The 12694-nt window shown below is 34.4% G+C and overlaps 1 protein-coding gene across 1 annotated transcript in view; it reads left to right on the top strand.

The window, feature by feature from the left end:
* The window catches only part of LOC122347994 (copine-7-like), a 13311-nt gene extending 1023 nt beyond the window's left edge, over positions 1-12288 (top strand). Inside the window, exons 2-6 of the mRNA XM_043243225.1 lie at positions 5206-5261; positions 6772-6823; positions 8797-8930; positions 10691-10927; positions 12118-12288. Coding sequence (XP_043099160.1) covers positions 5206-5261; positions 6772-6823; positions 8797-8930; positions 10691-10927; positions 12118-12288 — 650 coding nt within the window. The remainder of the gene's footprint in view (positions 1-5205; positions 5262-6771; positions 6824-8796; positions 8931-10690; positions 10928-12117) is intronic.
* The last annotated feature ends 406 nt before the right edge of the window (positions 12289-12694 follow it).

Genomic DNA, 12694 nt, shown 5'->3' with positions numbered 1-12694 from the left:
ACAATGTTTCAGTTATGGATATTAGGCTGTGGTTGCTTAGCAACAGATTGGCACATTTGAATTCAAAAGCTTAGACCAGCTGACCCATTTTGCCAGATTTGGAAAATAACACCACGCTTCTTCCTGAAGAGAACAAAATTTGCCTGTTTATTCTATCATGGCTCATGCTGGATTTTCTGCTTTTGCTTTGCAATGTTTAAAGATCCTCTCAAAATGATTTATAATAAAATTTAAAGTATGCTCTATTGATCAAACAAAGGATGTAGGCATACTAAACACTGGCAAATGAACGTATGACAATGAAGTAGATAATGCAATCTAATCTAACATTAACAGGTATTTCTAATTGTTCTTCAGTGATATTAGATTTGAAACATGTCTAGTACAACATGAAAACATATTTGAAGACACGATATTGATGTCTTTTTAAAAATTATACTTTTTGTTCACAATCTTACATACATGTTGTTTTGTAACCATCGCCACAATTCTCTTAGTCAGTGTCAGTAAATCAAGCTTTAAAGTCCTTCAAGCTGAAGAAGGAAAAAATGATAGCTTTATCACAGCATTTTATTTTTCAGCTTAGGACTAATAAACGACTTCATTTATCCAAAAAAAAATGCTTTAATTTATCACTTTCATTCATCCAAACCTACATTATTTTCTTTCTCCATTATTTTTCTGAGAGTACACAAGACACAGATGTTTGGAGCTTTAGTGAAACTTGAGAGCTACGGCTATCATATGGCTTCAGAAGACTTGGTATATAGACTATAATGTGCAGATTAGAGATAAAAAATTGCTTGTAACAGTCTTTTCCTATGAGAACAGTTATTGTTCATTTCATGTTATTTAGCAATCTTTGTTTCATTTTTTTTTGCATTTTTTGAGTAACAAAATAATTGAATAAGTGATATCAGTTTACTTATTATAAACACACACATCAACAAATGTGCAACTGAAAAATGATTGACTAGGGTGGATGATATGAGCAAAAATTTTATGAGATAATAGTCATTTTATATCACAATAACTATATTGCTATATAGGTATTTAAAAAAAAATTAGGTAAAAAAAGATTTGTGCGATTTTAAAATCTTTAATACTCATAGAATATTCATAATCCTTTGTCACCAATAAAGCATATCAAACCAATACAAGCCAGAAAAACTCAGTAACTTCTCAGGCTTACTGAAGATAAAATAAACAGTGATGAAATAAGACTAATAAACTAATTGCAAAGCCTCTGTTTTCTCAGAAAATTGTGACTTTATATCTTCGTAATTTGACTTTATAATCTCATAAATGTGAAGTTTATATCTCACAATTCTGAATTCGTGAGTTTGTATAACACATTTCTGAGAAAAAAGTCAGAATCGTGGAAACTAAAAGCTGCGATAACTTTAGTGGCAGAAACGTACTTTTAAACAAAAGTGAGATTTGAGTATTAATATGAATTGCATACAGGACTTAATATCGACAGCTTCCCTTAAGTCTGGATCTACCATAGTCTTGTAAGACCTAAATCACCGTAATGAAGATGCTCTTGCAAAGACTTGGGCCTCACATGATAAGCTGTTTATACTTGTTCAAAGCCAATAATGTGGGTGTGCAAGCGCTTTTCCTCTCACACAGTAGCAAGAAATGTGTGTGTATTTAATATAGCTCTGTTGGTTGTGTTTCCAATGGCTTTTTTAAATGGTTGTTGTAAACTGCAAAGTGCTTAAAGGAAAACAACACTGTTTTTTCATATTTCACTAGCGCTTTAGTTTATACCATTCATTCCTTTGTATATAAACTGATTCGCTTTTATATGAACTGGATTATATAGCGCTGCTTCAGACCATGTGCCTACATCATCAGAATAAGGCCTATAATCTTTCTTTCCATACATGCCATTCAAAAAGTGGAAGATTTACTATGAAATTCACCTTTTAAGTGTCTAATTTTTTATTGTAAATATGATTTGCCTGCTATTATCCAGCAAGTTGTAAAAAAGCTCTACTTAAAGATGTTGATGCTTTTTAACAATGCACAGATTTTTTCCAGTGTCGCTTAGGGTTTGTCTGAAATGGCTGGAAGTGGAGAGTTGAAGAAGGATAGAACAGCTGTAATATTTGTCTCCATGTTCTCTCTCTTCAGTAATCTCTTCACTATGTTAAACAAATTATCACAGCCAAATAGCTCTCTCGTAATAACTTCGGCGAAGATGTGCGTGATTATGGAGATGGCGATTACATCATGTCAGAGATTAGTGCGTGTCTCTTCATGGATCAGCTTGAAGGAACATTCTCCATAGCTGTCACAGCTTGATGTCTTTAGGCTTACCAAACATGTTAATGTGAGGAGAATCAGCTGAACCACACATGGGTCCAGAGTTCTGTCCAACTCACAGGAAGCCTGGTAGAGATGGGCTTTTCTTTTAGACAGAGATTGCATTGATAATCCATATGCTTAAGAGTCATGGGATCTGCTGTAGAGGATTGGTAGTGAGAGGTCAGGATATTTTGAGTTCATGGTTTAATTATGCGTTTTTGAAACTGTTTAACATGTCTCTGTCAGTGTTCTTTTTGTATTACTGATATACTTTAGTAGTTTTTGATTTAAATTTTTATTTTAAATGTTATTATTTTTATGTTTTTTTGTTTTATTTTAATTATATTTACATTTATATTTTTTCAATTAAAATTTTAATTTTAATACAATTTTTAATTTTTATTTTAATTTATTTGGTAAAATATATTAAATGTAATTTAGTTAATTTTGGTTAATTTATTTGAAAAAAACGAACTGAGGTAAAATCAGTGTTTTTAAAAATATTTTATTATAATTTATTAATTAACATTAAAGCCTTTATATGTGATGCAGTATTTATAGCATAATACATTAAGCTCTTGTTTTCGTGGACAGGCTTAGCCTAAACATTTAAGCAATTTTATAAACATGCCTTAGAAAACATGTTTTAACCATGTGACATGTTTAAGATCAGTCAGTGCAAGTGTCTTTTCACTTAAAACAAAGCTCAGATTTACATTTTCATCTAGGACTATTGTCTTAAAGATTGTCTGTGAAACCGGGAAGATTATTGGTTCACAAAGGATAATTATTATTTGATGAAAAAACTAAATACACATCTATCTTTCTATCAGTCTGCTCTTCTTTGAGCCTATAAAACCTTTTTAAAAGACTTTATAAAATAAGACTTTGTCAAACATTCTAATGTTTGTCTTATAGTTAAACATTAGTCATATGGAAAATGAATTTTAGTTTACTTTTTAATAAACTACTTACATTCATGTTCAATTCGCAATTTGCTTCCAGTTTGTTATACCTCAACTCCGATTCAGCGACTGATTTGCGCATTTTCTCAGTTCAGTTCTGAATGAGGAACAACCTTAGTGGATTATTGCACTAGCTTTGTCCATTAATGCTATTTGCCAAAAGATACACGTGACTCTGCTTCAACTCGCGATTCATTCGAATCACACCTCAGATTTTGGAGCGAAAGAAAGTGGCATTGATTGGTCGGCATTAGTGGCCTCTCAGTGACAGCTATCAGAATAGTGCTACCTCATCTAGCTTTCATTAGCAAGTGAAAGACAAGCTCTGCGCCTGTGGTTATCGTGTTTCTCTCAGCTTTCCGCTGCACGCCTCTGCGCTTCTGACCTCACGATACTCCTTCCTCTCCGTCACACGGCTGTGAGTTGTCGCCTGTTGACTGATCAGCTGCTTGGATCTGCTGTCCTGCTGCGTCTGTGCCTTCCTTCTCCTCTCTGAGTCTCTTTCATCCCTCCAACACTCTCCATATACATGAAGATCTTACACACACCTCTCTGCCTCAGCAGTACACCACAGTTCGTCTAGCGGTTCAAATATTGATATTTGAACCTTGTTATGCTGGTGGGGTACTTGTTGATGCTAAGCCCTGTGTGTAATTATGTGGACTTGGTTTGGACAATAAATATTTGTCCCCACACACAGATTGGACAAAAATATTGTAATCAGCCATTACTGCTGGGGTCAAAGGGATAGTTTACCCAAAAATGAAAAAGTGAAAATCGCTTCTTTCTTCTGCTAAAACACATATTTTGACGTTTTCTACCCAAACAGTTGCTGGTAGCTGTTGAGTTCTATAGGGTTTCCATAATATAAAAGTCTACAACCAACTGTTTGGATTCCCAGGAATTCTTTTCAAATATTTATTTTGTTGGACACAAAGATATTTAGAAGAGTTAGAAACTGAACAGTTGCTGGTAGACATTGACTTACCTACATTCTTCGAAATATCTTTGTGATCAGCAGAAGAAAGAAACTCATAAAGGTTTGGAATGACTTGAAGGTGAGTAAATGTAAACGTGTGTTCATTGTCTATACAGGATGTGCTTATTTTAGGCTGGGTGTGAAATTTACTTTCAAAAAGTACAAATCATGAGAGCCTGTTTAACAGGAGCCTTTATATAACCTTAGTCCAGTTTAAACATAACCCTAAATGTTTGGTGTGTTAAAAGGGGAATATGATGTTGCTAAAAATAACATGATTCTGTGTATTTGTATAAAGCAATGTGTTATCCAGCTTAAGGTTAAAAACACTGAATTTTACATACTGTACATTATACAGATTGTTTTGTACAAAGCTCATCATTCTAAAAAGCGAGTTGTCCTCTGATTGGCCAGCTATATAGTGCTTTGTGATTTGGCGTAATACCACAAGAGTGTGACGGAAATGTTACACCTCTTATCATACCGTGATGCTGTGTCCCTGCACTATGACACAAAAAACAATAAAAGCCATTACAAATGAGGCATTTGTTGAATCCTGTGGGGAAACAAATTATTGAATATAATGACTTAGTCTTTAGTACCTTGTAACTTGCTAAAAGGTTGTGAGTCAGAAGCGCCAGACAGTCCTTGCAGAGTTGGAATTGCCTCACTTTATAGTCTCTGTGCACAGCTGACATAGACTGCTCTCCTTCAGCATTTCTGCAGCAACTTCCAGATGTTTTTACAGGCAACTAGAAACTTAAAAATATTATAAGGAGGCTAAAAGCTGTGTTGGGGTAAAACACCTTAATAAAAAATATTGCCAATTTCTGAGGTGTTCAAGCATTATTTTTCTTTTTCGTATTTTGTAGGTGTTTTTAATCCCTTTTTCCAATGTGTTAGTAAATGTGTTATTTACTAATGAATGTATTTATCTAATCCCAGTGACAAACGATTCTCTGCTTTTGGGCTTTGGGGCAAGAATTCCACCTAATTATGAGGTAAAAGACCATTTTTTGTTTTATATATATACTTTACGAGATTCACATTCCTTGTATATAAAAAAAAAAAAAAATAGTAGTATACTTTAAATTACAAATATATTTACATACATGGCATACAAGTCTGAACAAATTATATTAAAGGATATTTTAATGCATGCATGCTTGTTAGTACATTTTTCAGTACAGACTAAAGTCTGTAAGAATGATCACACAGTGAATACAACCTTGTGAAGGAGTATCATTTAGCATACTTTAAAAAAAAGAGTACTTATTACAGAAATAATATGCCTTAAAATAATATATGATTAAGTTTTTTTTCAAACTGGATGTATTGTTTTTGAAGACTTAATTACATGTTAATTGCATTTTAAATAAGAGTGTAATAGAGTCTAAATTCATATTAAATGCTTAAGAGTACTTTTTGTACTTAAGTACATCTTTATATGTTATATTTGTTTACATGAGTGTGTACTCAAGTGAATGTACTGATTTGTGCATTTGTAGTAAACTAAGATATTCTATATTTGTAACTACACATTTGTAATGACGTAGTAGAAATTCAGCCCATTGCTTCAAGTACTTTACATGTGCCTTAATATGCATTTCAAATGTAAAGCATGGCAAAATATTACTAAAACAAATAATTAAAAAATAAAACCTTTAATTATGTACTTAATTGTGTTATGGAGCAGCAAATAAAATGTTTCTGTCTCTTTCTCTTCTTTAAAAGTATATTTGCAAACATATATGCTTTCTTAAATATACATTTAAGTTTTGAAAAACAATGCAATTAAGTGCACATCTTTTCAAAAAGGGTTGTCTATTAGTATATCATTTCTAAATGTGGAGGTATCTACCATCTTCTATATTTAATAGATCAGTCAGATCAGCAAAGCACAGTCTATGGCACTGTGTATCTCAGATATACAAAGTCATAACTATTTTATTTTTATTTACATCTCTCATGAAACAACAACCTTTACAGAAAAAAGGGCCATTGTCACAGAATTAAAATAATAACAGCTTGCAAAGGCTTCCCTGAGTGTTGACAGTAAACTGTCACAGGATTTTATTTTATGCTCTGTTTGTTTGGGCAGATTGCACTGCGGTAGCTATGAGCTCCATTTCCTTTTCAGGAAATATAATAATTATATTTATATTCAGAATGTCTTTTGTCAACAAAAGGAAATCAACCGCAATGAAATGCGTGCCACAGAAGTACCAGAGGGGGCCCACAGTAGTTGTTGCTTACAATGGAAAATCTGTAAGGAAGATGCTTTTTGTTTTTAGCATCATCATCAGATCATTTCATGCGTAGTGTTGCAGAAAGTATTTTTCTTAGAAACATGCAAATAAGCATCGAATGATTCATCGCCTTCCTTTAACAGCAGGGTTTATGACCTTGAATTAGGTTTTTAACCAAAAAACAGGTGTGTTATAGCATGCTAAACAAGCTGAAGCTGGATAAACAAAGCCTCACTGTGTGTTTTTCTTCTCCAAACTACAGGTGTCTCATGACTTTGCCATCAATTTCAACCCGGAGGATGATGAATGTGAAGGTAAGAGCGACAAGCACTTTGTATGTTAGCAAGTGAGGGAACATCCCGTGGGAGCTGAACAGGGACACTCAGTGTTTTTAAAACTTCACTCACAAATAAAAGTCTGCCATCGTTTACTTTTACTCTCACTGATGTTTTAAACTTTATATGACTTTCTTTGTTCTGTGGAACGCAAAAGGAGAAACCTTGAGGAACGGCCGCTCTTTTCAAAAACTCACTATAAACCTTTCATAAAAGTGGTCCCATGTGACTTGCGCACCACTTTGTCCTGAAGCTATCTTTGTGTGAAAAAAAGATCCCAATATAGGTTATATTCACAGAAAATCTCGCCCTTTACTGTCAACATCCATTCATATATTATGTGCCTTTAAGGCTGAGTCAGGTTGGATATCAATGTTATGGTGACATCGATGACGCCATCAGTGACGACATCAAACCTGCGTCATCAGACCAATCAATGCACAGTAAATCTGTCGAAAGGATTACGTGTGACTGAGATGGCAGGAGAATCTAGTTTAAGCTCCTAACTGTGTTTGGAAACTGTTAGTCTACGCTACTCATTTGGTTGACCGTCTTGGACTAGCATTAAATCAGCTGGTTACCAGCTTTAGGTATTTAAGCTGGTTTTTAGAACATGGTAGTTGTTCGACTTGGTGTTTAGATCAGCTGCCATGTTTAAAACAATAAACATACTAGTTTAAACTGGATATTTTAGTGGGGTTTAGGCTATGTAAGTCACAAATACTACATTGTTGGCGAAGATTTTTAATGCTCTTATTATATTGGAGCTTAACAACTCAGACTCCAGTTACTGTTTTAATATGGAAAAATGTGAATAGAACGTTTCTGCTTTTGTGTTTATACTGATGAAGAAAAGTTAGTAACGCTTCTACTTAAAGCCTTTTTATATAAATGCATTATAAACATGCAATGCAGGTATAATGCGTTATAATTGGATATACTTATTGGTTCACCTTTAGAAAATTATAAATATTATTATGCATTTAACTTTGGTTACAATTATTATACAAGGTTTTGTCTTCGAATCTGCTATTTATTCAATGTATACCAGAGCTGTAATACATTATAATACACATACTGTAATAACCAGTTTCAGATGTAACAAGGAATATGCTAATAATATTATGCATTTAACTTAAAATTCTAACAATGCACTGTTTATATGATGCACCTTATAATAGATTGTTAGAGAGTTATAATGCATAATATTATGCTTATCTATTCATTGTTTCACCTTTTATTGTAATATAATATAATAAAATATAATGTGCAATGCACATGATAACTGACCAATTTTAGATGCAAAAAAGAATCAGCAAATATTATTATTGTAACTTAGGTTTTTGTTTTTGAATGTGCTATATAAGTAATGGACACTTTATGCTTCATTGTAAGATCAGTAATATTTATAACCAGAGCTATAATACATTATAATACTTATCTATTCATTGTTACACCTTGAGAAAGTATATTATAATGCACATGACTAATAACCAAATTTAGATGTTTTATTAGATTAGATGTAATATTAATAAAGTAATATTATTATTATGCATCTAACTTTTTGTTATAAATATGTGTGAAAATCTATAATGCATTGCAACATACATTATAATGCATATGTATAATGCATTATGCATAAAGGCTTCAAATAAAGATTTTGGAACAGCATGAGGGTGAGTAAATAATGACCGAATTTTAATTTGTGGGTGAACAGTTCCTTTAAAACACAAAGAGAATATGTGAGGAATGTGAATCATCTTGGGCTTGCTTCAGTCCTTTCACGTTTCTGCAGAAGATGGAGAGTTCCAAGTCAGTCTCTTGATCCCAAAATCTGTTGCTTTCACTGCCAATACTTCAGCACTGCTCTCAGAAGCCCGTCGAGACAGAGAGAAATACAAATAAGCCTCCAGAACTGAAGTGATAGCCGTGTCCCCTCTCTCTCTGATCAGAGATCCAGGGGGTCGTGGAAGCCTACCAAAACTGCCTGCCCAAGATCCAGCTCTACGGTCCCACTAATGTGGCTCCCATCATCAACAGAATAGCTAAACAGGCGGCTGGGAAAGAACCCATCAAAGATGCTTCTGTGAGTAGCTTTAAAGTTTCCATTTATGGCACAGCACGAAGAAGAAATTCATTAAAATAAAAAAATTATGCAATCAGGTAATGGCAACAAAAAGCGTTTCTGGTGGCTGTTTGCATGGGGAAATTCCTCAGTGGAAGATACAGCTGACTATTAGGATCTGCATATCTGCAAAACATGCATGCGCGCAGATTTGATTGTGTGCTTACGTTTAAATCTACAACAACGTTCATGTTTATAAAAATGTCTTTGACATGGAAAATTGCTTAGCGTCACATCAGGGTCTGAGCAAACCTACTCACTTTTTATTGCAGGTTTTGAAAATGTATGCTGTTCTTGCTGCCCACTGTTATAAATTATGGTGATTGGGGATATTTTATGCGTTAATTATTTTAATTAGGAGTCGTTTACAAGCATAAAGCTGAAGAAATTAACGTAAAATTAAAGTTTAGGATGGATTCTGCCCATATTTTTTAAACGAGGCCCATTATTTTTACTTATTACTTTATCCTAAAAGAAAAATCTAGAATTTTGACCCATACAATGTATTTTTGGCTAATGCAAGTGACTTTTATGCAAGTGAGGTTTTATGCTCCAGGGTCACATATATGTGGTATTCTATTCTATTTTAGAAGTACATATGCATTTTAGAAGTACATATGCAATATGAAGAATATTCAGTAGAATTTGCGCCTTGCTGAATAAGGGACTCGGTTTCAGTAATATTGCAGGGTTAATTGCTTCATGCAAATAGCAGTGATGGTTATTCTTTCCAAATTTGCATTGAAAAGACACGTGTTTCGGTGAAATGAAATAATTTCAAAGAAAGGACTTAATTTTATGTGATTTAATGTAAATATGCATGGTGAAATATGCATGGAGGCATGAATTTAGTGTCTGAACTGCAGGTGAAAAGTGAGTTAAAAATGGATTTTGCTTTGACATGCTTCTCTTTAAAGGGGTTTAATGATTTTGCCCCTGTCTATTCTTTTGGGGTTTTATCTTCTGTCCTTGGTTTTGTTCACATAACCTTTGAAATTTAGGTCCAATTGAAACCGCTTAACGTTTTTTAGCTGATTATCTCGCAGGCTGTTTTGGTAATTAACACAGTTACAATCAATTTAGAGTCCCTTTACATGTCATTAATGGTCTCGGTCAAATATTTGCCCTCAAGCTTAGCAATTATCTATGCGTCGCTCCACTCCATTGCTATCTTCTACACACTCTGTCCTTGTGATGATCTTCATTTATTATTTAATCTTACATCACCCCTTCCCCAAAAGTGATCGTTTTTCAGTAAATGAGCTCAGTCAGATCAATGTTCAGTAACCAGGCCATTCATTCAAACTGTAGATATTGCATGTTTCATGTTGACAGGACCTCTGGGATGTTCAGGCCAGTAAATATAGCTAATTTTAGTCCATTGACTGCCTGTTTTAAAAGGGTATCCAATATTCAGTTCGTTACTATTTGGACATTTAAAGGAACAGTTCACATAAAAATTAAACATCAGCTTATTTACTCACATGTTATATCAATTACAATTGCTATTATTTCCGTTTGAATTTTTTGATGCAAAAATGTATTTGTACCACTGGAAATACGAATACAGGTTTAGAGCAGCATGAGGGTCAGTGTAAGTAATGACGATTTCCATTAATGCCCGTTTATCCTTGAAAGTGAAAGCTTAATGGATGAATCTCCACTATTTAACAGTGCATAAATCAGACGTTATAACTGATAACAGTCCTTTTCTCTGCCAGCTGTATCATATCCTGCTGATCCTCACAGACGGGGTGGTAACAGACATGGCCGATACACGGGAGGCCATTGTTCGGGCCTCCTACCAGCCTATGTCCATCATTATAGTGGGAGTGGGAAACGCCGACTTCACGGACATGCAGATCCTTGATGGAGATGACGGAGTCCTTCGCTCACCCAAAGGGGAACCTGTCTTGAGGGACATCGTCCAGTTTGTGCCCTTCAGAGACTTTAAAACGGTCAGTTTTTGTCAGTTCTCAGTCACTGGGAATTAGCAGATCCTGTAGTTCTTGTTTTATTTACGTCATCTTTTCCGATCAAAATGCATATGCTATGGATGTGAAAAACGAAAAGTCGAACCTGATCCGAATGAATTTTTTTAACACTTTACAATAAGGTTCATTAGTCAACTACATTAGTAGTAAGATTGAACAATACTTTTAACATTTATTAATCTTAAAAGTTCATGTTAATTTCAGCATTTGCTAATGCATTATTAAAATCACAAGTCGTGCTTGTTAACATTAGTTAATCCATTGGGAATTAACATCAATGATTGTATTTCTATTAACATTAACAAAGCTGATTAAATACTGCTAATAAGTGTTGATCATTGTTCGCTCATGTTAATTAATATATTAACTAATGTTAACAAATGACACAAAAGTGTTTTTTTTTTGTTTGTTATGAACAAAGGTTTCATAATACGCTTTCATAAACAGTAATAATGTAAGAATATCCATAAAACAAGTTTTAAAAAAAATCAACAGTTAAAAAACAACAATATTTGCACTTTTCGTCTTCAGATATGTAAGTATAAAAAGAAGCCAATTAAGATAAAGTGAGATAAATTTTATAAGATCACATTTGAGATATAAACTGAGAATAATCTACAAAATATGTGCACAAAATATTTTCTAAGAAATAATTAGTTAAGCACAGACATGTTGACATTTAGGTGCAGATAAACACTAGTACAGCAAAAGTATAGTATTGAATTTCCATTTGAAATGACCTTTGCAAACAAAAACTAATATATTAAAACTCTTTTCATGGCTTTAAAAAAAATAGCACATTATTAATGAGCCATGGATGAATTGCATAAATGCCATGCTTTGTGGGTGAGTGAAGCGGGCGAATCAGCATATGCCAGAAATGGCTTTTAGAGCTTCACAGTTTCTCCATAAGAGCTGTTTGTTCCTGTACATGGGCAGAAAAAAACAGAAAACATTCGTTTATGAGAAGTGAGGATTAAAAATATGTAAATAGTCTCAACAGCCTGCTGCTTGGCTCTCAACCAAACAATTTAAATTACAGACTGTACTTTCCTCATGCCTCTGTTTGAACACAATTTACCATGAATTTGGTTGATTTGCTCTTTTGTCACTATTGTTAATGTTTCCCTCCAATAAAACTGTGACTTTTGCAGGCTTCACCAGCTGCCCTGGCAAAGTGTGTCCTAGCGGAGGTGCCTAAACAGGTAGTGGAGTACTTCAGTCACAAGGCCATACCGCCGATGAACCCAGTCCTCAATTCAACCCCAACTCCATCGCCAACACACCTGAATAACACTCCACCCGAGCCCGGTCCAGCCCGATGAGAGCTGGGCAGCACACAGTATACACTGTCATCCTGACTATGTTTTGTTCATTCGTAAGCTGTTCATACATGACTGACGGTTTGGATCTCGGTGTCTGATCTTGCCCTTGACACCATGACTGCTCTCCCAGCATGCAAACCGGAGTCCCTTTCCCCTCTGCCTCGCGCGAGAGCGAACAATACATTGAATTCCCATCAGCACCAGGCCTTCTGATCCCCGCTGACTCTTTTCAGCTTCACAAGGCCACTTCTGCAGTCTGCTGTTTTGTATGCCCTTCAGAGCTTTTGAAGACTTTGCTCTGCCTGCCTGTGGGCTCTTTTCATTCCTGGACTCCTTGAGAACTGGAACGGAAATGCTGAGAAATATACAATACAATGTAATATTAATAATCAATCCATAGATAATA

Source organism: Puntigrus tetrazona, chromosome 7, assembly GCF_018831695.1.
Source record: "Puntigrus tetrazona isolate hp1 chromosome 7, ASM1883169v1, whole genome shotgun sequence".
In the NCBI taxonomy this organism is placed as follows: Eukaryota; Metazoa; Chordata; class Actinopteri; order Cypriniformes; family Cyprinidae; genus Puntigrus; species Puntigrus tetrazona.
This window is presented reverse-complemented; position numbering and strand designations above follow the sequence as displayed.